General features: G+C 46.1%; 1 protein-coding gene across 1 annotated transcript in view; it reads left to right on the top strand.

Annotated features, from left to right (window-relative positions):
- The first annotated feature begins 331 nt into the window (after positions 1-331).
- SCAP (SREBF chaperone) overlaps positions 332-25,293 on the top strand; it is a 70,673-nt gene continuing 45,711 nt past the window's right edge. Inside the window, exons 1-4 of the mRNA XM_081163482.1 lie at positions 332-484; positions 20,398-20,627; positions 22,073-22,202; positions 23,147-23,304. Coding sequence (XP_081019608.1) covers positions 20,506-20,627; positions 22,073-22,202; positions 23,147-23,304 — 410 coding nt within the window. The 5' untranslated portion in view covers positions 332-484; positions 20,398-20,505. The remainder of the gene's footprint in view (positions 485-20,397; positions 20,628-22,072; positions 22,203-23,146; positions 23,305-25,293) is intronic.

Genomic DNA, 25,293 nt, shown 5'->3' with positions numbered 1-25,293 from the left:
GGACCAATGGGGGTGGCGAGGGAAAGCGTGTTCCTTCCTGGCGCATGCGCGTAGCGACCAGGGTGACGCTCATCCTCCGCGTCGCCCTAGGACGGTGACGTGAGGGAAAGGAAGGCGTGGCTTAGCCGGGGGGGGGGTGGAGGAGCCGAAGAGGAAGAGGGGCGGGGCAGCGGCGCATGCGCGTCGTGGTCAGAGTGATGCTCGGCGTCGTGACGTCATTTCTCATCCAGGGAGGGGGGTAGGCCAGTTATATACATCGAGGGGTGGGCGTGGCTTAGCAGAGAGAAGGGGCGGAGCGCGCGCAGGTGCGGGCGCATGCGCTCTGGCGCTGGCGAGGCCTGAGGCGGGGAAAGAGGCGGAGCGGCGGCTGAGGCGGCAGCGCGCGAGAGGAGAGCGAGCGGAGACGCCGGCGCCAGAGAGAGAGAGAGAGAGAGAGAGGGGAGGAAGCCGGCCCTCTTTAAGCTTCCGCTTCCCCGCCGCTCAGGTGAGGTGACGGCCTTCCTCTCGGTGGCGACGCCGCTGAGGGAAGGGGCGAGGGTTTGAGGGGCGCCAGTAGGCCGCGAGGGGGAGGGGGAGGGCGCGGCTTGAGGGGAGAGGTTAAGCATGGACTAAGGTGAGCCCTGCGGCTGGATCAGGCCCGAGGGTGCCCCACCCCGCCCAGCCCAGCTATCCTGTTCCCGCAGTGGCCGAGCGGGGGAAACCCGCCACAGCGCTTTCCCACAGAATGGGAAAGGGGTCCCGAGGGTCATCTAGTCCAACCCCCTTGCAAGGCAGGGATAGATACAGTACAGTGGTACCTCGGGTTAAGTACTTAATTCGTACTGGAGATCTGTTCTTAACCTGAAACTGTTCTTAACCTGAAGCACCACTTTAGCTAATGGGGCCTCCAGCTGCCGCCAAAGCACGATTTCTATTCTCATCCTGAAGGAAAGGTCTTAACCTGAAGCACTATTTCTGGGTTGGCGGAGTCTGCAACCTGAAGCGTCTGTAACCTGAAGCATATGTAACCTGAGGTACCACTGTAGATAGATAAACTTTATTCGCATTAGCCAACGGCCATAGCAACATAAAACAAGCAATACAATTAAAAAGACAGCAGTGGGTAAAAAGGACAATAAAATGATCAAGATTATCGTTCAGATAGTGGCCCTTAATCCCATTGCACCCTCGATAAACCTAAGAAGGCAGGGATATGCAGGTGGCCTGTATGGGAGCGTTGAACCGCCAAACTTTCTCCCCTCCTGTGATTCCTCCACAGCTGCCTCTAGCACAGCCTCCGCCATGGCCTTTGATAGCCCTCCATGAACCATCCTTTAAAAAGCCATTCAAGTTGTTGACCATTGCCCCTTCCTGTGGAAGGGAGTTCCAGAGTTTAACTGCGCACTTCCAAGTCTTTTATCTGGCCTTCCTCTTCCAACCTTCAGCTTTCTACAGGAGTGTTACGGGAGACGGAGAAAAACTTCTCTCTACCCACTCTCTGCATGCAATGCATAGTTTTATAAATGATCATGTCGCCTTTTACTTAGGCGGCTTCTAGGGTCAGGCTGAGGAGGAGGTTATATTATATGAACCAGTCTCATTTTTTAAATCCCGCCCTCCTTAAGAGTTGAGGGCACTTGTGCGTAGTATGTGGTCTGTCCATTAAATAAAAATATTTACAACAACCCTGTTAGGTAGGTGACATGGCAGGATGTTCCCTCTTCACTTCTCTCCCCACCAATAAATATCACTAATAAATAGTTATACCCTTATACGCCACCTACCAAGTGAGGTCCGTTGCAATACAGTGGTACCTTGGGTTACATACGCTTCAGGTTACAAACTCTGCTAAGCCAGAAATAGTACCTCGGGTTAAGAACTTTGCTTCAGGATGAGAACAGAAATCGTGTGGTGGCGGCGCAACAGCAGCGGGAGGCCTCATTAGCTAAAGTGGTGCTTCAGGTTAAGAATAGTTTCAGGTTAAGAACAGACCTCCAGAACGAATTAAGTACATAACCAGAGGTACCACTGTATATGGTAACAAAAGTTGATGTGGCACCTTGAAGATTAACGCATTTTATGGTGCCATAAGCTTTCTGCTGAATCCACATAAGTGCCAACCTTTTTAAGACAGTGCATGACTTTTTGTTTTTATTGCCACAGATTAACCTAGCTAACCCTTCAAAGTATGCTATCACAAATCCCTGTAGCTGAAAACTAGCGTGTCAGGGAGAAAGGCAGTGGTCTTAACTTTCTCTCCATTAGGCAACGATTTATTTAGCTTGCTCTGTGCATGGGTGTGGAGGAGTATTTGAATATCAAGACTTACAGCCCAAACACATGTCGACCGCATAAGAACAAGGCCTCAGGTAACTCAATATGGGGCAAAAACTAGTATAGTCTTCAGTGTGCTCTAGAGATGTAGGAAGGGACATAGTAGGGCTGTCTGTACTTACTTTGAGGAAGCTCTGTTGGGCCTTACTTCTCAACAATCGTGCATAGGTTTGACATTGGGGGTAGGGATGAGAAAAGTATAGAATGGAGGGAACTTTCTAGGTTGGAGGGGCAGAGTGAGCATGGAATGTCATGTTGCTTCTGGCTGGAGGAGAAAGAGGACTCGGCTTTACACACACAAGCTTGCCAGGCTATTCTTCTTTTTCAATGGATGATAATATTTTTTCTGTGGGTTTTTTTTTTTGCTCCTCTTCCTCTTAAAGGAGCCCAGAGAAGTGTGTAGCAGAGTAAAAAATACAATTGTTAACACCTAAAACATCTAAAAAGTACAAAACTAAAACAGTATAGCACCAGTACAGTACTGTCAAGACTGCTAGATTCACATCAGATTTATTTCCGCAAATCCTGAGAAAGCAGGCATGACATCTAAAAATAAGCAATGGGTTTGAGTCTGGATTCCCTACTCACACCAACACTTATTATAGCATTTTCAAGTGTTAATGCTTGCAACAGACCTGTAAAGTATGTTAGTATTATTATTATCTCCCATTACTGTGGAGGGATTGAGGCTGAGGGACAGTTGCTTGCCTAAAGCCACCAAGGGTGTTCATGGCAGAGGCAAGCTTTGAACCACAGACATCTTTATTCATAGCTCAGGTTGCTGCTCACTATGCTAAGACGCTTTTCCCTTCAAAGAGATGCTGTGTCTGTTAACAGTGAACAGCTTATTTCATGATGCTAACAGGAAATGGCTTACTTCATGAAGCAAGTGGTTGCATTAGCAATGCCCTATACCTCTACTCTTGAGTCATTACTTTCACCGTCACATTTTCCTAGTGTGTGTTCAAATACATTCCCTGCAACCCTGTGAGTCAGTGAGGGAGAAACTTGGCTTTCAGGAGTTTCGGTGTGATTAAGAAAAAAAGTGTACAGGTCTACATGATAGACTTCTTCGCAGTTGTGAAAGCAAATAAGTGGGAGTTTTGGTAATCAGTTACAGTGGTACCTTGGGTTACACACACTTCAGGTTACAGACTCCGCTAACCCAGAAATAGTACCTCGGGTTAAGAACTTTGCTTCAGGATGAGAACAGAAATCGCACAGCAGCGGCGCACCAGCAGCAGGAGGCCCCATTAGCTAAAGTGGTGCTTCAGGTTAAGAACGGACCTCCAGAACGAATTAAGTTCTTAACGCGAGGTACCACTGTATTATGTTCACCTTTATGTGCCTTCTTATGTAGCCAGGTTTTAGCTGAGTCTAGTCTCTTAATGTGATGTCTAGGTGGTTGTTTTTAAACGTGTAACTTTTATTTTTTATGAATTGTTGGTCAGCAATCTAGGGATTTTCTTTTAAAGAGAGGCAGAATAGAAATCTTAAAATTATATATGTTATATTTAAAAGTAATGAAACAATGTAGTGTCTGTGTCAAGACCTAGTTGATGACTTAATTATATTATCCATTAAATAACATGCAAATGTTCCCTTTTGAAATAAACTTCACATCATGTTGCCTTGAGGGCAGCCAGAGTGATAACATTTCTCCTTGTAAAAAATGGATCTGGGTTGATGCAGTATGAAATCTTCCTGAGGAGAAAGAATGTAGGTCTCAGCTGGTTTGGTTTATGGACAGGAAGTAAGGTTTTAAAAAGGGTGTGTTTTTTTTGGTGGGGGGGGGGGAATGTGCACCAGTGTTGTGTAGTATAAGATCATCCTGCTTTGCAGCTGGTAAGCAGGATTATCTGATCCTGCACAGTGCTCCTCCTTCACAAGTGGGAAGCTGATCATGAAGGAGCAGCAACCAGCACTTCACAGGATTGGATCCTCCTGCTTAACAGTCCTGATCCTGTGCAGTGCTGCAGGAAAGCCTCTTGTAAAGCAGTGCCCACGCACTACAGGCTTGATGCTGTTTTACGGAGGCATTGCTCCCGCATGGCAGGGGTGTTGAACAGGGTGGAGAGCTAAGGCACTGAGCCTACCTTCTCCCAGGAAGACAGCCAGGTAGGGCTCAGTCTGGCTCTTCTTCCTGCCAGATGTCCCATCCCCTGACAGCCAGGGATCGCTCTGGGCCCATCCAACCTGACTCACAGCAATCCTTGGTTGTGTGTGGTGGACTCATCCTTGACCCTCTGAATATTCCTGATTTGGCTCAGCGCAGAAACACCAATAATATACTATAGTCATGAAGCAGTGGTGACAGTTGTTTTGCGGAACATGAAAGGGAAAACTACGTTGCTTGGGTACATGGCAAAGCAGTAAAAGCGTGGAAGGGGACCGTGCTATGTGTAGAAGAAGAAGAGTTTGGATTTGATATCCTGCTTTATCACTACCCGAAGGAGTCTCAAAGCGGCTAACAATCTCCTTTCCCTTCCTCCCTCACAACAAACACTGTGAGGTGAGTGGGGCTGAGAGACTTCAAAGAAGTGTGACTGGCCCAAGGTCACCCAGCAGCTGCATGTGGAGGAGCGGAGACGCGAACTCGGTTCCCCAGATTACGAGTCTATCGCTCTTAACCACTACACCAGACTGGATCTACACGTCTAGTGTCAGTTCTGTAGCTTGCACAGTATGTTGCATGCAGGCGATCCTGATTGTAGTATGCATTGCAAGCTGGTTTTGAACTGGGCAGTTATGGAAAAGCCAGCGGCATTCTCACAATTGCTGCAGTGGCCTTTCCCACAGAAAGTGCTGTTGGCCATATCTGTGATTGCTTTGTTTGCATACTACAGACGTGTAGCACTAAGGACTCCCATAGGAAATAATGCATTGCATGAAGCAGGTAAGCAAATGGAAATAGAGACATTCTTTGGGAGTTCACAAAAGGAAATTCCCCTTGTTTTCTACCATAATTTCTTTTGTTAGCTCAGGACAGAAAACTACATTATCCTCAAGGCTCTTTTCTAGTGGAATTTACAACTGTTTTTTTGTTTTTGTTTTTTTAAAACCAAGCATAATATGGATTGTTAATCACTAACCTACATTTCCATTGCTGCTATTCAGGGTGGCAGTTCACCAGGGATCACCAGCCTTCTTGGGCCTGAGGGCACATTTGCAAGCCAATTAAACTGTTGTGGGCACCACAACCAAGCGCACACACACACTGCAACCTGTTATATTGGTTGCATAGGAATGCTTCTCTCAAGGTGTTGTGGGGCCGGAACCCTGTGGGCTTTAAAACGGCCTCTATGGGAAACACAGATGCCACGCTGGCAACCTTCGCAGTGCATATTAAATGTGTGTTCTGACCTGCATTTAAATATTTATGATCTTTCTATTCTACTCCCCTTAAAGGACAATACAGTGGTACCCCGCAAGACGAATGCCTCGCAAGACGGAAAACCCGCAAGACGAAAGGGTTTTCTGTTTTGGAGGCGCTTCGCAAGACGAATTTCCCTATGGGCTTGCATCGCAAGACGAAAGCCCATAGGGAAATGCTGGCGGTCAGGAGCAAAGACTTTCGCCCACAGCCGGCCTTCAGAAGAGGACCTCTTCTGAAGGCCGGCGGGGGGCAAAAGTCTTTGTCCCCCCCCCCCGCCTGCCTCCCCCCCGCCTGCCCCGGGCGATCTTAAAATGCTGGCGGGCGGGAGCGAAGCGTTCGCTGCCGACCCCCAGCATTTTAAAATCTCCCCGTGTCCTGGGAAGATTTTAAAATGCTGGGGGTCGGGAGCGAAGCGTTCGCTGCCGACCCCCAGCATTTTAAAATCTCCCCGTGTCCTGGGAAGATTTTAAAATGCTGGGGGTCGGGAGCGAAGCGCTGCAGACCCCCAGCATTTTAAAATCTCCCCGTGTCCTGGGAAGATTTTAAAATGCTGGGGGTCGGGAGCGAAGCGCTGCAGACCCCCAGCATTTTAAAATCTCCCCGTGTCCTGGGAAGATTTTAAAATGCTGGGGGTCGGGAGCGAAGCGCTGCCGACCCCCAGCATTTTAAAACCTCCCCAGGACACGGGGAGATTTTAAAATGCTGGGGGTCGGCAGCGCTTCGCTCCCGACCCCCAGCATTTTAAAACGCTGTTCCGAAGTGGGGAGTGGGGGCGGGGACACCTGCCCCCGCCGCCCCACTTCGGAAAGCTGTTCCGAAGTGGGGCGGGGGGGCGGGGACACCTGGCCCCGCCGCCCCACTTCGGAAAGCTCTTCCGAAGTGGGGAGGGGGGGCAGGAACACCTGGCCCCGCCGCCCCACTTCGGAAAGCTGTTCCGAAGTGGGGCGGGGGGGCGGGGACACCTGGCCCCGCCGCCCCACTTCGGAAAGCTCTTCCGAAGTGGGGAGGGGGGGCGGGAACACCTGGCCCCGCCGCCCCACTTCGGAAAGCTGTTCCGAAGTGGGGCGGGGGGCGGGGACACCTGGCCCCGCCGCCCCACTTCGGAAAGCTCTTCCGAAGTGGGGAGGGGGGCGGGGACACCTGGCCCCGCCGCCCCACTTCGGAAAGCTCTTCCGAAGTGGGGAGGGGGGCGGGGACACCTGGCCCCGCCGCCCCACTTCGGAAAGCTGTTCCGAAGTGGGGCGGGGGGGCGGGGACACCTGGCCCCGCCGCCCCACTTCGGAAAGCTCTTCCGAAGTGGGGAGGGGGGGCGGGAACACCTGGCCCCGCCGCCCCACTTCGGAAAGCTGTTCCGAAGTGGGGCGGGGGGGCGGGGACACCTGGCCCCGCCGCCCCACTTCGGAAAGCTCTTCCGAAGTGGGGAGGGGGGCGGGAACACCTGGCCCCGCCGCCCCACTTCGGAAAGCTCTTCCGAAGTGGGGAGGGGGGGCGGGAACACCTGGCCCCGCCGCCCCACTTCGGAAAGCTCTTCCGAAGTGGGGCGGGGGGGCGGGGACACCTGGCCCCGCCGCCCCACTTCGGAAAGCTCTTCCGAAGTGGGGAGGGGGGGCGGGAACACCTGGCCCCGCCGCCCCACTTCGGAAAGCTCTTCCGAAGTGGGGAGGGGGGCGGGAACACCTGGCCCCGCCGCCCCACTTCGGAAAGCTGTTCCGAAGTGGGGCGGGGGGGGCGGGGACACCTTCTGAAGGCGGGCAGGGGGCGAAAGTCTTTGTCCCCCCTGCCTGCCTTCCCAGGGGCTTTTAAATCGCCCCGGACAGCGGAGAAGTCCTCCGCTGTCCGGAGCGATTTTAAAATGCCGCCCGCCAGCATTTTAAGATAGCCCCGCACAGCGGAGAAGTCCTCTGCTGTCCCAGGGTTTTTTAAAATGCTGGGGGTGGGAAGAAAAGCCCTTGTCCCCCCCCCCCAGCCTTCAGAAGAGGTCCGGGGACAGACTGTCCCCGGACCTGGTCTGAAGTCGGTTTCCCTAGGAACGCATTAATTGATTTTCAATGCATTCCTATGGGAAACCGTGCATCGCAAGACGAAAAAACCGCAAGACGAAGAGAATTGCGGAACCAATTAATTTCGTCTTGCGAGGCACCACTGTACTATGTGTGGGGTTTTGGGGTGTGTTTTTTTGAAAAATAGTGATTAGCCATAATTTCATATGGAAGAGACATGGTGCCAGGCTGGGAAAATGTGGGATAAAAATCAAACCCTTGCTGTGACTCTGCACGATGTCTCAGTCTCTGAGAAATCAGTATTTTGGTATGGCAGAACCTACCTGTGCTTTGGAACTGCCTATTAACAGGCAGGCACCCTTGCTAAACTGTTTTATATCCTTGCTAAAACATATTTATTCTAGTAAGTCTGCCCATACATATAACATACTTATGTATATTTGGTTTAAAAACGTTGCTGATTTTATATGTATATTATTGATTATTATTTCTTGTGCACTGCCCTGTATATATATTTGTACATTTTTTGTGGTGGTGGGCCTTTCTTTAGCTAGGGTGGTCCTGGCAATGTAAGGTACTGTAATGTGTATGGGTTGTTCGTGCGTAAGTTGCCGCCTCTCCAGGCTTTGTTGCCTTGCTAAACCTTTCAGTCTGGGCAGCACTTCACTTTGTGGCTGCCTCAGTCGCTAGCAGAATCCGTCAGTGGGCGTTTCTTAAATCTTTTCCAACATAAAAGTTGTTTGACACCCAGTCTCCTCCTACTCTCTCTGCGCGGAAGTCTTCTGCGCAGGGTGGGCATGGGCAGCGGAGGACCCGTGCTCTCCCCGCTGGTGTCCGGTGAGGAGTCCTGGAGCCCTCTCGCCGATTCCCCCATCAGCCCCTCTATATCCCTGGTGTTGCGCTGATTTGCTTCCCCATCTGTGGAGCTGCCTCTCTCCCTGCTGGGCCCTTCTCCAGCATCATTTGAGAGCCTTCCCTCCGCCTCTAGCTCCGATGTCAGTTCCCTGACAGGTACTTATTTATTTATTTAAAAAATTATATACCACTTGATTGCAGAAGAAACCTCAAAGCGGTTTACAAGAAAAAAAATTTATGAGTATAATTTTACAACCATAATTTAAAACATACAGAAAATTAAAACCACAATAGAATAAGCTATGACAATTTAAAACTCAATCAAACTTTCTAATCTGAGAAGGGTTGTCTAAATAAAAATGTTCATCAGGCACCGAAAAGAATACAGGGAAGGAATGTATGCACATCCAAGCATTTGGGCTATTTATTGGATACATTGTTAACTTCATTCAGAGTTCATTATAAGGTTGATAAGTTTACTAGATGCTAGGTTTCTCTCAACACCTTACATAGTGAGTCTTTTATTATTGTTGTTATAGATTTATATATACACCCTGCCTTTTTCCCTGACGAGACTCAAGATAAAAACAAGAACCGCTAAAAAAAAAAAAAGTTTCTCCTCTGAGGATTTGTGAGTGAAATCCTTTGTATGAAGTCATTGGGTTGGGTCCAGAGATCAGTGAGTGGAAAGGAAAAAATGCTAATCCAGGACTTGAAAAGTAAGATATTCTGGAGTTTGAGAGCACTTCCATATGTGTAGAGTTTGCAATCATGGACAGGCAAGTCACGACATAGCTGTAAGAAGTTACTAGCAGATAAAATTAAAAAAATCTTGCGCAAATTTGTGTCCCTGCCATGCTTAACTAAAATATTGAGTTGTCAGTAAAATGACATCTCCATCTTCCTCGCTGCCGAGCTCTGTTTGATTAGGCCAAAGCTATAGGAAATGCGTTCACAACTGTGAACTGTGCTGTGATGCCATCTCTGACAATTAGCCTGTTGTGTTGCTTTCTTAGATTTCTGCCTCTAACAAAAGCACAGCTAAAAGGCAGTAAGATTAATTTATGTGTCGTTCCATGCCGTATTCACAATAGGAAGCGCTGTGGTTGAGTGAGAACATTCATGTTGTGCATCTTAAGGCTTGAGGGATGGAAGGAAGTGGTCCTGTTCATCTAAGAATCTAAGAGTTGGAAGGGATCCTGTATCTGATCACTCACTTGCTTTTATTTTTTTCCTGTCACCTGATCACTTTCCTTATTTTCTTTTTCCTCCCCACTTTATCTCCACTTTATCTCCACATCATTTCTGCCCTCCCTGATCCCTGATACTACTAATACCCTGATAGTATCCCTGATACTACTAATCTTTTCTTCATCTCATGAACATCCTCTCTGTCTCTTGCCTCAACTTGCCTTCGCTTGGCCCAGCCCTTGAGTTCTTGTTCTTTGCTCTCTCTCAGGTCCTTGCTTGTCATCTCTGGAATTTAACTCTCATTTCATATTTTGCATAGTACTAATTTGCACAGATTCCAAAAACTTCACTATTCTAATGCCCCTGTTGTATGTAGGTCCCTAGTTCTGAGCATTCTCTCAACAAAAGGCCAGTTCTTGCACCATTTAATTTTAATTGGGATCAAATACCATAAGGTTAACACTTAAAACCCTTTTTCTTTATATTTGCACAAAGTGAAATGGTTCTATTTGCAGCTAGCATCCATGCATTAATGAACTTATGAAATGGAAATAAAACACCACATTGTACTGAAGTTTCTGTTCTAGCATCCCTCCCCGCAAAAGTCTCATACATTATGTTATCTTGTTGTGGGATAATATCTGCTATAATTGCAATACCAGTCCACTGAGGCTTCTCAAAGCAAGCATTTGGATGAGGTTACTGGCCTAATAATTTGTAACCATAATGTTCCTGATGCTTTCTAACTATGATAGAGAGGTCTTTGGTAGTAATAGCAGTAGCCTTTCCAGTTGCAGCAACTGAAAATTTTAAATGCTCAGTTCAATCAGCAGCGAAACTATGATTCAGGAAGCTTAACAGTGGTTGATGTGAATCTGAATTGACACGCCATGGTTTGCAATTCTCCAGCAAATGGAAACTGGAAAGTACATTGTGCTGTTCAATGTTAAACTGTGTTCTAAGACATCCTTTTGGTTTGTGCAGAGTAACTCGTCCTTGTCTTTTGCTTGGCCCTCATCTGCACCCCAGAAAACCCCAGAAACCTTCATGGTGTGATGAAGTTCTGTGGTAGATATTGAGGGAGTTAAAATGTTAACAGGGAAAGGGATCCTTGATGTAGCTTAAAACGATTGCTTTTTAAGACATCTGCCATTTTGCATTTCTCAGTTCATACAGGTATCAACCATCAGTTCATGAAAGGATGAGAGATATTTTTAAGCAAGTCAAAATTAAAGACACTGTCCTTTTACAGTTTCCTAATTTGGAGTGTGGTAGTGCTTTGGGAATATTTGCAATTGTTGTTCAGCAGACACCTTTGGCACATGTTCTGTGAAACTTAGTGCTAGAGAAACCATGACTTGTGAGAACGGCTCTGCAAGATCCGTTTTGGTGCTGGATGGTAGTTCTGACTCACAAATTAAAACACAGCCTCAAACTTGCAGTAGAACAAAATGTATTGAAATAATTATAGAAAATTAATGAGAACGTGTTATAATCCATGGATTTGCCTTAAGTCTTTTAATTGTTAGGAAACTATTTCCACCTACTATGGAATTGTAGTACTGATTGGATAAAATGCTTAAACTGCTGATTCCAATTTTTGTTGTTGCAATACTGCAATTCTTTTGGGAAGGAGTCTTTCTCTTCCATTAGAGAGATGATTCTGAAACCTGTTTCTTCTCTCCACCACACATTTTATCTTCTAGAACTGAAGTTGTAATTTGAGGCGTTAGTTACATCATCTTTGTAGGTGAACTCCCTAGCTACTTCTGCTGCTGCTATATGAATAAACAAAGAGAGGTTCATGAGTAGTTCAGTTGTTGAGAACTTTTCATTTGCCTTGTTCGTTTTGTTTACTGTTATGGCCAAGATTGTATTGCTATTGGTTCACTGCTGTTTTTCAAAGCCCAAAGCAGCTCCATCATCTTACTTGGTTAATGATGGAAGAATGCAAAGTAGCTCTGAACCTGCTAGCAAAACCTACATTAAAAAGGATAGCGCAGATGAGCTTCTGTGTTACTGCTTCTTTTCTCCCAATCAGCAATAACAGGTTAGAATCTACTTTCCCGTGTGTGTTCCTGCTTTATTACAAGGGAGCAAGTGAGTTTATTGCTGAGAACCATAGAATTTTTATTTAGTTCAATATTTCCTTCCTCTCCCCTCTGTCCTCAGTATTCTAATCTAAGGGTGTCACTAGATAGAACAGAACACATACTACAGAGAACAAGCCACAGTTCTGAGAGGTCTTGAAGTTCAAATTCTTGAACTGGTCAGCCAGGATTTTCAAACATTGTCCAGCTTCCAGTGACAAGTGCTTCAGTTATAACCATAGGAAGGGCTCTGTTCTCTCTTTGCTTTTGTGTGCACCTATATATTGCAAGGGCACAGTTCTTCCCATGAGAACGAAAAAGGAGAACAGTGGTGTATTGGTCTTACTGAGTTCACTCTGTTACCATACTCACAAAGTGGGGTCATTGTTCAGTTCACAGTCTTGGTTTTCAAAACCGAACTTTTTCTCTAGGAAACTGACTTGCGCAGCAATTTTCAAATGGAGCTAACCTCAAGCTGAGAACTCATGAAAATGCCCCAACGATTGCTGAAGGAATTAGGGCAGCTAAGATTTACTAGTTCTTCAGTCATCTTTTTATTGTTAGTGTAGAGACATCTTTTGAGTTTGAAGAGGGGCGGTTGTGACAGGTGTTGCTTCATGGATTTATTTTGGTAAGCCATAGAGGTAAGTGGGCAACAGTGAACTTTATATGGTGACTGTTTCAATGATATAGAGATTAACTGCTCCAAGTTAATCCCTAGGATTAATCCCAAGGAGTGAGAATAAGGTGATGATGGCTGGCTAAGTAAGGTGAGAAGTGTTTGTGCGGAGGTTTTGATTCTGATGTACCGAATGCATGCCTGGAGTATGTAGGAGATTGCTGGTGTCTGCTTAACTGATGTAGTGAAAATCCTATTTCAAAGTACAACTCTTTTGCCTTTCTATGCTATGATGATCTTGGGGATGGTTATTTAATGGGCAGGGTTATCTGTGACAACTCTCCTGCAAGAAAAGTTACAAAGTTTGTGGCCGTTTAGTTTTGGGAAAAGCATAATAAGGGAGGACATGATAAGAGGTGCATAAAATTATATAGTGTTGAGAAAGTAGATAGAGACATTTCACACCCACCTTCCCACCCCCCACACCATAATACTGTACTAGACTCTGGGACCATCCCAGTGAAACTGAAAGGGTCAGGATAGACAAAAAGTATTTCTTTGCGCAGTGCATAGGAATTTGTTACCCCAAGACGCCCCTGTATGGTCTGAAAGGGATTTAGACAAATTCAGAGTGAAAGGGTAAGGTTACCAGGAATTATATGCTACCCTCTTTACCCTTTGCCTAGTACCTGTGTTTATAGAAATAAGTGTTTTATTTTGTGTGAAATTTCACATGATATTGACAAACATCAGGGGTCTCTCTTCCTGCCTGTTATATGATGCAGACATTGTGAAATTGTATTGCCAGAGAGAGTAGCCTGGAGTCTCCTTTCTCTCTTCCTTGTTTTTCTCCTTTAACTCTCCTCAGATCGCTTTTGATAACTTCAAGCCAAATACTTCTCCATTCTCGTATTTCACTTAACTTGATGACAATTTAAAGGAATAAACCAGCTGCTTTCTTGTTTTGCCCTTTTCCCAAGTGAGTGAAGCAAATTAGCAAATTACACCTTTGCAGCTTCAATGCTACAATTTTGTTTTCAAACATTGAGATGAAATATTCAGATAAGCACCAGCAAAGTACAGTGGTACCCCGCAAGACGAACGCCTCAGAAGACAAAAAACTCGCTAGACGAAGGAGTTTTTCGTTTTCTTAGCCGCTTCGCAAGACGCATTTCCCTATGGGCTTGCTTCGCAAAACGAAGCTTGCCCTGCAAGCTCCGGGGATAGCGGGGAAGCACAGTGCGTCTTCCCCGCTGTCCCCGGACCTCTTTTGAAGCAAGGGACGGCGGGGAGAAGATCGCTTCTCCCCGTTGCCAGCCCCGCAATCTCCAGGGACAGAGGGGAAGGCGCGCGCGCCTTCCCCTCTCTCCCTGGACCCCTTTTGAACCAAGGGGCGGCAACGGGGAGAAGCGATTCTCCCCGCTGCCCCTTCCCTTGCTTTAAAACAGGTCCGGGGACAGAGGGGAAGGCGCACGCGCCTTCCCCTCTGTCCCCGGAGATTGCGGGGCAGGCAACGGGGAGAAGCAATCTTCTCCCCGCTGCCCCTTGCTTTAAACAGGTCCGGGGACAGAGGGGAAGGCGCGCGGCGCATCGCCTCTGTCCCCGGACGGTCTCCATAGGAACGCATTGATTGATTTTCAATGCATTCCTATGGGAAACCGTGCTTCGCAAGACGAAAAACTCGCAAGAAGAAAAAACTTGCGGAACGAATTAATTTCGTCTTGCGAGGCACCACTGTACTGAACTCATCTAGAGCTACTGTCTCTAGCAACATAACGAAAAGCTAAAGTTCTCGGGAGGAAGGGTGGGATCTAAATTTAATAAAATTCAGGAACGCTATGGATTGCCTTCAGCAATTTTTGTTGACAGGGTAGACTTCTCAGTATTGAAATTGGATGACTTAATTGTAACAGATGTGCCATTGCTCCACTCTGCGAGCACTCTGGCACATTGGCACATCTGTTACAATTTGCTCCACTCTGTTACATTGCTCCACTCTGCGAGTGGCCCAATGGCACATCTGTTACAATTAAGTCATCCAATTTCAATACTGAGAAGTCTACCCTGTCAACAAAAATGGGCCACTCTAGCAGGAAGAAGCGGGGAACCCCATGGCACTGAAGCAAGCAAGCAAGCAGGGAGAGAGAGGGCATAGTGGGGGGAAGCCAGGTCTTGGCATAAGGGTATCACTGCAAAGAGGAGGAAGAGGAAGAACAACGACAGGGCGGCTGGGGGGGGGCTCTCCATTGCCCAGGCACCCAGGGATGGTGGGGGCAGCCTGGCTGCCAGCCTATGGATGGGAGACGTGAGTAAGGGAAGGGTGAATGGGCTGCGGTAGAGGAATTGGCAAGCAAGAACATTTGCCAAGTGAGATCATGTACAGTTGATATTTGAACTTGGGTATCCTCTTTATCCATCTCCCTTATTAGACCATATTTGTTTACCTGAGCATGGTAGCAAGGTAAATAAGTCACAAAAGATAGTAGCCTGCTAAGAATTCAGTAGCCTGCTAGTCTGCTAAGAATTCAGTAGCCTGCGTTTCCACATTAGCTATGATGAATAAGCCTCTTCTCTGCAGTCAGCAAGGATGCACAGGCAAGTAAAAAACGATTACTTTCTGTCAAGCTGACTTCATGTGAAAAGGATCTAGGAGTCTTGGTTGACCACAAACTTGACATGAGCCAACAGTGTGACGCGGCAGCTAAAAAAGCCAATGCAATTCTGGGCTGCATCAATAGGAGTATAGCATCTAGATCAAGGGAAGTAATAGTGCCACTGTATTCTGCTCTGGTCAGACCTCACCTGGAGTACTGTGTCCAGTTCTGGGCACCACAGTTCAAGAAGGACACTGACAAACTGGAACGTGTCCAGAGGAGGGCAACCAAAATGGTCAAAGGCCTGGAAATGATGCCTTATGAGGAACGGCTAAGGGAGCTGGGCATGTTTAGCCTGGAGAAGAGGAGGTTCAGGGGTGATATGATAGCCATGTTCAAATATAGAAAAGGATGTCACATAGAGGAGGGAGAAAGGTTGTTTTCTGCTGCTCCAGAGAAGCGGACACGGAGCAATGGATCCAAACTACAAGAAAGAAGATTCCACCTAAACATTAGGAAGAACTTCCTGACAGTAAGAGCTGTTCGACAGTGGAATTTGCTGCCAAGGAGTGTGGTGGAGTCTCCTGCTTTGGAGGTCTTTAAGCAGAGGCTTGACAACCATATGTCAGGAGTGCTCTGATGGTGTTTCCTGCTTGGCAGGGGGTTGGACTCGATGGCCCTTGTGGTCTCTTCCAACTCTATGATTCTATGATTCTATGGTGGAGGAAGGACAGAGTGATTTGTCTCCACTCTGTCAGCTCCATGCAAGTTGTGGTGGAAGAGACTTTTTTCCTTTAACTAGCACAGAAGCGAAGTGAGCTTTCAGAGGACAGTCGGAATGATCTTTCCCTTCCCCACCAGCTCAATCCCCTGTATGGAATTCCTGGTCGCCTATGGCTCACCAACAGGTGAGTTGTTGAATTCAAGGCTGAGGTGACTTACTTCATGTGGAATCACCAGTGCTTTGCTTTTAAGGATTATTATGGGGCAGCAGGCAGGTGGCTAGCAAGCAAGCAACAAAATGGAAAATGAGGTTTAGTGTAAATAAGGGGCTAGTCAGCCATAATGCTAAACCATGGTTTAGCATTACAAGCTTCTGACTGGCGCACACTCTTCAACTTTCTTCAACCATAAAGTTGGCTCTTGCAAGCCATAGTTTTTCAGACCATGCAGAAATTTGGTGCCAGACCACAAGCATGACAACTTCAACTGTATTTAGGATTGGTTAGGGGTATTCTACTTTCACCTGCCATTTCCCCATTGATAGAGTGGTTCATAGCCTAACTATATAGTGCTATAATAATAATAATAATAATAATAATAATAATAATAATAATAATAATAATAATAATAAAAAATACCCACCTCAGGTCCCTTGAGGCACCCAAAGGCCAAATTTAATAGACTTCCAAAGGGCCCGAGCCAAGGGTGCAGCCAATGAGAACAACTGTTTTTATTACCTTGCTTTGTTTGTATATGATGTGTGAAAGCCACTTATCGACTAGCTGCTGTTCACTGGCCATTTAGCTTGCAGGGAGCTATTGGCTGCATTTTAGCTGTGATCTGAAGCTTCCTTACTTGGGAGAAGACCTCCTGAGCTCAAAGGGACTTCTTATTCATTGTGTGTAAGAGCGGGCATTGTTTTGCATCCTGTCTTAGGTGGTGTTCTGCCCCTTTATTCTAAGGGTGGAGTGTGCAGAAGGCAGATCTGCATGACTTTCGCTAGATACGACAAAGTTCTCAAATGCCCACTCATTTTTCAGTAGGGACAGTTAAAAGGCTCCCGTCTTCCCAAATCAGTCTGCTGAAATGAAGTAAGCATGGGGAAAGTGCTGTGAGCTCGGTTCTGGGATTGAAAACAAATTCCTGGGCTGAGGATGTGCTCAGAAGCATCCTGTGAATTGTCTAACTTTGGTTGGTGGACCTTGGGATTCCAGTGACAAGTGGATCTCACAAGCCTGAATTTCACCCAGCTGTATTCTCAGGCCTCCTGTATTATATAGCCTGTTCTCTTCTCCCAGGCTTTTAATCCCATCTGTCTTTACAGTCAGTCAGTATTTTTCGCAGAAAATGTAACAACATTTGCTTAGGAATTATAGGTTTGCTTGGTGGTATTGGAGTAATGTTATGAGATACTCACTGGTCTCCATAGCTTGTTGGTTGGCATCTTGTCTTGGGAGACAATGGAGGAGTGTGCCTTTGGGGGTGAAGAGACTGATATGGGAGAGACATGTTTAGTTGCAGGTGGGGCAGAGGAAGGTGTCAGGTTGTGCTGACGCAGGCGTACCATGGCATTTCTGCGCTCCTCCCAGCGGTCATTCCTCCTCTAGTCACTGCTATGGATACAGGACCTGACTGATTATCTCCAGGCACTGTGGTTGTCTGAAAGGGATTTCTACATGGCACAGTTGATGTTGTCAGCCTTCATGTAATGTTTGGTGACCCCTTTGTAACACAGAGTTGGTCTGCCAGTGGGCCTGGTGCCTGAGGCCAGCTCCTGGTAGAACACGTCTTCCAGGATCCTGCCATTTCCCATTCTGTGGACACCAGCAAGCTGACATAGATGTCACTAAGACAGGAATGCGAACGTGCTGGAAATGTGGACTTGGGAGAGCGCATCTCTATTTGAGACGCTGTCCTGCCATGTGAAGCCTCAAATCTGTCTAACACAGCGCATGTGGAAGGCTTTGATCCTGGCAGGTTGCCCATAAAGCAGTGAGCTCAACACACAAGCATGTTAGACCTTCATCTTGGTATTGATCATTATCATCGCATTCACCCTTTTGGAGACGCAAGCTCTCAGTTTTTGTCATCTTGGGAGTAGCAATTGCTGTTTGATAACAGGGGGAACAAGTAGTACTCTTGATGAGATCTATAATCAAGGCTGTTTCAGCACTAAGCACCAAATCACACTATTGTGTTGTTGCATCATTGGCTGGTTTGGTTTCAGTTCTTCTGCTGGGTAATCCTTTGGTAAGCTGTTAAGACGCTGAGCCTTTTAAGACCCAGGTAGAAGGCCACACATGTAATATCCTTGACAATACCTTGTCTAAACATGGCCTAGTAGAAACTGGAAAAATCAACACCTTCATTACCCATGTCCCAAAAACCTCAAATTGACCTCTTGATCCCTGACCTTGTCCATGTTTATTCTAAAAATAAAAATAATTCTAAAATAAAAGCTGCTTTCTTCTGAGTCAGGCCGTTGACATGCCCAGGGTCATTGGTTCTGAGTGGGAGCATCTCTGTGGGGTCCCAGGCAGAGGAATATGTTTCCCAGAATACTTTAAACTTGAGTTTCTGGGAATCAAGGCCTGGGGCATCTTACCGCTGACGAATGGCTTCCTCACCAGCTGGCCTTCAGAGGTACCCAAGGCTCCGCTGCGAATATTACCTAAAGTTCTCTGGCTTCATCCAGCTCTACATGTCTGTACAACTTGTTACTTTCAGGGTCTTTCAGATCTACACAACAAACATAGGAACAGCAAATGTGTTGACAAATAAGGGGGTGCTTCGTTTCTGAATTCTCTTTCTGGTGCATTTCACAACCTTGTTATATGACAGGGGTGTTACCATGTTTGTGTGATGTTGCTTCACGCGGAATTACCCAACACCCTATCAGAATATGATGGTGGAAATAAAGGAACATAATAATAATAATAATAATAATAATAATAATAATAATAATAATAATAATTTATTATTTATACCCCGCCCATCTGGCTGGGTTTCCCCAGCCACTCTGGGCAGCTTCCAACCGAATGTTAAAAACAATACAGCAGCAGACATTAAAAACTTCCCTAAACAGTGCCGCCTTCCGTTGTCTTTTAAAAGTTGTTGTTTTGACATCTGCTGGAAGGGCGTTCCACAGGGCAGGCACCACTACCGAGAAGGCCCTCTGCCTGATTCCCTGTAACCTCACTTCTCGCAGCGAGGGAACTGCCAGAAGGCCCTCAGCGCTGGACCTCAGTGTCCGGGCTGGATGATGGGGGTGGAGATGCTCCTTCAGGTATACAGGACCGAGGCCATTTAGGGCTTTAAGGGACAGCACCAACACTTTGAATTGTGCTCGGAAATGTACTGTAGCATGCTATGGTTTTTTGTTTTTGTTTGAAAGTGGGAAATATACGTTTCCTCCCACCTGTGTTTGACTTGGCAGTCATGCACATAGCAAAGCACAAATAATTTCAACTATAGCTGTTCTGCCAAACTGTTGTCTCTGTCATCTCTCATACAGCTCGGCTGTATGAGAGATTCATAGATTTCATAGCTTGGTTTCATAGATAATCAGCATGTGTTGTGAAGGAGAGTATGTGGATGATGCCATCTGCTTCCTGGTCTTTGCTACCTGCTATCTTAATCAGTTACTGGCAGTGAGCCACCGAGCAGTGTGCTTCCGATGTTGGCACCCAAGGGGTCTCCTCCTGGAATCCTTGGCATTCTCTTCAAGGCTTTGTCTTTGTCTCCTTTGTCTTTGCTTTTCCTCCTCTTTCTGGTTGGTATTTCAATGCCATTTCTGTTACAATTGGTGGCAAATACACTGCATTCAAGGCTGAAGACTATGATGATCACAAGAGTCAGATGGCACAGCTATTTTCTGAGATTGAGCTTATGGGAAAGTTCAGTGTTTCAACTGACCTGCTTAGCAATCAAGGGTTAGTTTCTCCATGTTGCCTTTGCTGATGTCAGGTGAACTAGACCAGCCCAGGTAATGCCTTGCCTCCTCCCGGGTTTGTTGGCAGCCCAATCGAACAGGCAGACATAGCTCCTCCAAAGCTGTTGTTGCTGTTAGACCTGCCACACACACCAAAGGTCCCAGGATCACTTACAGAAATCATGTGTTTTCCCATATCGGGAATCATAAATCCAGAAGGCCACTGAGGAAAAAATGGAAAATAATTCTGAGAAGGGCTGTAAGAGAGATCTGGAAGAGAAATCAAGGAAAGAAAGGTTGCAAAATCAGAATAAGTTTAGAAAACTTGATAAATCCAGGTATCTTATGTGTGGTTTGAGTCCTGTGTCTGAGCACCACTGTCTGTTGTAAGCCACTGGAGCTTGTACCTACAATGTAGTATACAGATGTTTGATTCATGTGCCATTTTCTGTGAATGAGAGGGTTTTGCCAAGACATAAAAGGTTTTTATGTCAGGCATGAGAGTTCCCTGCAGAAGTGCTCTTTGTCTGCAGTCTTGTGTGCACATTTCTTTGCGCATGTGTCTCACTGAACAGAGTGGGCCTTCCTTCTGAGTAAACATGCACAGGATGGCACTGTTAATGTGGGAAAGGAATCTCTCTACCCCTTGGCGACAGTTTGCCCGTTGCACTGACCAGCTGCTGCCTTCTCTTCTCTCCCTTCCAGAATTCTGTTTTGCATGCCGTGCCTTTTCTGAAGTGCCACCCATGGTGGACTCTGATGAAACTGCCCTAATACATTCCGGGATGGCAGTTAGCTGATGGACAGCTGAGAATGACCTTGACTGACAGACTGCGGGAGAAGATATCACGGGCGTTCTACAACCACGGGCTGCTGTGCGCTTCCTGCCCCATCCCTATCATCCTTTTCACCGGCCTCTGTGTCCTGGCCTGCTGGTAAAGTCTCTCTTCCGCAGTATCCATCGTGTGTGTGCCTTGTCTTCAAGTGGACCACGTGGTTGTGCATTTTCATTTCAAAAACGCTGTGAAAGTATTGAGGAGAGGCCAAAGGGCCCAGGAGGAAACAGTTGTGTTTCTGCAAAGAACACCCAGACGGGGCAAGTTTAGATACCTTTGACTAAATGCACCAATACAGTGGTACCTCAGGTTACATACGCTTCAGGTTACATATGCTTCAGGTTACAGACTCCACTAACCCAGAAATATTACCTTGGGTTAAGAACTTTGCTTCAGGATAAGAACAGAAATCGTGCAGTGGCTGTGGGAGGCCCCATTAGCTAAAGTGGTGCTTCAGGTTGAGAACAGTTTCAGGTTAAGAACAGACCTCCAGAACGAATTAAGTATTTAACCCGAGGTACCACTGTACTTGTGGTTTGGGCTAGCAGATCTTTTGAGAGGTGCCAAATTGCAGTACCGGGCTAAAATGTCTGACATGAAAGGGCTATTCTTTCATCGCTGTGTAGGCTTGGCTGCTTAGCAAGGCTCTGAAGCTGTGTGGGATCTACTCCCGTTTCCATTAACTTTCAGAGAGGAAGAAATATTTTATTCTGTCCAAACTTTTTCCTGCTCCCTTTGTCTCCTTTAGTCCTGGAGTGCCTTTGCAATGCCGGACTAGGTAGTCATGTGGCTGGCAGTGTTATAGCAACGGTGTCTTGCTGCTATGAAACATTTGGCATGAGTGTAAGAAGGTATTGGTCACTAATAAACAGAATTGTGACCTTGCCATAGGACTTGGCAGCAAGAGAAAACATCATGTTCTCTTTCATATGGAAAACCGCTGTAAGAGAAGAGACACAGAAGAGATGCAGCCAGAATTAATTTTCTTTTAACAGAAAGTCTGTTTTCTCAAACTGGTTAAAATTTCGGCCATAGCTACTTCTGCTGTTGCAGTCTGAAGGAATTATTTGAGGGGAAGGAATTTGAGGGTGGGTGGGGAGTGTGTTCCCAGAGTTCTCAGAGTCTGTATTCCCTGTATTTTAAATCATACAGAGCAATACTGTGTTCTGTTTAGAAAAGGCCTTGGCAATTTTCGCTAGTTCACAGTTGAAGGAAATGTTGGAAGTGCAGAAGTAGCTGAAGGTCAGAGGAAAATTTTGTAACTGTGAGAGTTGTGTGACAATGGGACGTGGCTGCCTTGAAGTGGAATCGGTTTGCTTTGAGGCCTCAGCAATGTTCTTGCCTGCAAAAGCTCATGCTGCTTTTAAAAAATGTGCAGGTCTTTTAAAGCACCACATGCCTTCTGCGCATGACTTCTCTTCTGGCATTTGTCATGGATGTTCAGTTTCAGGGTGGGAGAAAGGACTTAAAGTCTTTGCCCTTTTTTTTATTTCATTGCTTGGGCTTGCCTAAAATTGTTTCGCTGCCTGTTTTCTGCCTTGCAGCTACCCACTGCTGAAACTCCCATTGCCCGGCACTGGACCTGTTGAATACACCACCCCTGTGAAGGACTACGCGCAGCCTCCAGCCTACCCCACCCACCAGCAAGGAGAGCCGAACGAGAGGCCTGACTGGGTACTGTTACTATTGCTACTACCACAGTGTGTGCAACGAGCACACATGAATGGAGAGGAGAAGCCTGGTAGCATTTGGGGTGGCGTTGCTCAGAGAAAACACAGGCAGAGAAAACGCAGCCACCGTTTTTATATTTTTATCAGTATTGCCTTTCATTAACTTTCATATTCCCAAGGCCCAGAATAGCTCTGAAGCATGTGCTCTTGCATTGGGCTTCTGTTCCACCCTTGTAGCAAAAGAGCTGCAGCACGAAGAGGCTTGGATACAGTTAGCTAAACAAATGGCACACAGGGAAAGGAGCTGGTTGAAGAGTACTTTGCTGCAACTTTGGTTTGTTTTTTTTAATGATATTTATTAATATTTCACAAACAATAAAAACAAATTCCAACAAATTCCAACATTCAAACTACAAAAGCAAAACAAATAAAAAATACACAGTAGAGAAACAGTTGATAAAGAATAAAGAATAAGAACAAAGAGAAAAGCCAAAAATCAAAACTGAAAAATAGATTAATATTTTCAAATCTTACATTTTCTTCACTAGTTTCTTGACCTCCTCACACCTCCCATTTTGTATTCCAGTTCAAATATTAAATTCAGCAAATCCTTACCCTCTAACATTCCTCCTTACTCCATATGTTAACCTATTATTATAAATATCCATTTCCAATTATCAATCCCTATTTACATTTTCTTAAGCATCTCTTTACCAGTACCACTTATTTTCACTCAAATGTCATATCAACATTTCTTAATTTTACAGTGCTTCTGCAAGTAATCTTTAAACTTCTTCCAATCGTCCTCCACCGACTCTTCTCCCTGGTCACGGATTCTGCCAGTCATCTCTGCCAATTCCATGTAGTCCATGACCTTCATCTGCCGTACTTTGCAGCAACTTTGGTCTCCTGTCATAAAGTTGTCTCATCTCATTTTCTCCCTCCCAGTACACAGGCGCTCCTGTAGCCTACATTCAGCAGGTCTTGGTGAAAGCCACTGTCTCTCCATGGCCCAAGACATTCCTGGCTGTTGATGTGTTTCGGTCCCCGCTCTCCCGTGTCTTCCAGCTGGTGGAGGAAATCAGAAACCATGCCCTGCAAGACGGGTAGGTGGACCTCAATTATTCGTTTGTTTGTTAATAATAAAAATAATAAAAAAAATATTTATACCCCACCCTCCCCAGCCAAGGCTGGGCTCCGGGCGGCTAACAACCAATAATAAAAACAAGTTGAATGAATACAACTTAAAAACAAGATTAAAATACAACATTAAAATATTAAAATGCAGCCTCATCACAGGAGGAGAAAGGAAAAAAGAAAGAGGGGGAGGGAATCAAATTGGCTCCAAGCCAAAGGCCAGGTGGAACAACTCTGTCTTACAGGCCATGCGGAAAGAAATCAGATCCTGCAGGGCCCTGGTCTCATGAGGCAGAGCGTTCCACCAGGCCGGGGCCAGTGTTGAAAAGGCCCTGGCTCTGGTTGAGGCTAATCTGACTTCCTTAGGGCCCGGGACCTCTAGGGTGTTGCTATTTATGGACCTTTAAGGTATTAAGTTTATATGCCACCCTTATCTGAGGATCACAGAGTGGTTTACAGTATAAGAACACAAAAATATATAAAATAATAAACAATACCTCCCCTCTCCCCATTTAAAAGGCCATAATTAGCCAAAGGCGGGGGAGAAGAAGTATGTTTTTGCCTAGCGCCTAAATGTGAGGATGGTCTAGCTAACTGCTCCCTTCTGTTTTTCTTGACATTCATTATGTTGTGTACAGCCAGCTACCTATAGGCAATGTTGGATGTGCTTAATATGTGAGGAGCTTCCTCATGCTGGTAGAACATATAATATCGGATCCAGAATTGGACAGCCTGAGACTTGTTGATTTCCTGGCTTTTCAGAGAGATCGCTTGACTTTTGTATTTGTGGAGAGCGTCTCTTGTTCAGAGGAGGGTCAGAGGCGTTACTCCCTTGGCCTGGCTCCCTTTCCCAGGCTGTTAATCTGATGCCAACAGATCCCCCATCTCTTCAAAATACTGTTGTGAGAGCTTGAACTGTAAATTATATAAACTAAACCTAGGCTTCAGGATCTGCTACAGAACCCAAGTTGTTTGCCAGATAAAAATTGTTGACTGTGGCACCCTTAAAATATTCGTGTCAGAGGGTCTAGCTTATATCTAAGCTGGATGCAATGAGTGTGAGCCACTTTGTATTTCTATAGGAAGAATGCACATTAGCACGATTGCAGGAAAGCAGTACAGGAGCTCTTGATCACGTTATTTGGTGTGTGCTGGCGCAGGGAGCCAGCATTCCTACCGTGGACAAAGTATCTTTATCTTGTGAACCGCAGTGAGACCTTCAGATGAAGGGCAGTAGATAAGTGTAATAAATAATAGTAGTAGTAGTAGTAATAATAATAATAATAATAATAATAATAATAAGCAATAAATATGAACGTTCTTTGACTCAGAGCTCCAAGAGCCTTGATTCTGTTTGCACCTTCTGTTCCTGACTATGTCTGCGGTATGTGGAGATATTTGGAACCATGTATCTCAGCTTCTGTATGGTCAGTCCACATATCCTGTATTTGCGCTGGATGCAAAACTTGGATTTGGATTGCTGATTCCTTCTCCTTGTTTTGGGTAGACCTACCTGCTTTTGAAGCTGTTAACTGACCATGAGTCCCTTGGTGGCAGTTCTGCTTGTCTGCAGAGCAGAGTTGCAAGGAACAGGAACAGTGAGAGATGGAAGAGGTGGAGAACCTCAAATATAAGGGCTGGGAGCTTGAGGACAATGTAGATAGTACAGTGGTAACTCAGGTTACGTACGCTTCAGGTTACAGACTCCGCTAACCCAGAAATAGTACCTCGGGTTAAGAACTTTGCTTCAGGATGAGAACAGAAATCGTGCTCTGGCGGCACAGCAGCAGCAAGAGGCCCCATTAGCTAAAGTGGTGCTTCAGGTTAAGAACAGTTTCAGTTAAGAACGGACCTCCGGAACGAATTAAGTACCGTATTTTTTGCTCTATAAGACTCACTTTTTCCCTCCTGAAAAGTAAGGGGAAATGTGTGTGCGTCTTATGGAGTGAAGGCAGACT

The sequence above is a fragment of the Podarcis bocagei genome, assembly GCF_964188305.1.
Source record: "Podarcis bocagei genome assembly, chromosome: 12".
Lineage (NCBI taxonomy): Eukaryota > Metazoa > Chordata > Lepidosauria > Squamata > Lacertidae > Podarcis > Podarcis bocagei.
This window is presented reverse-complemented; position numbering and strand designations above follow the sequence as displayed.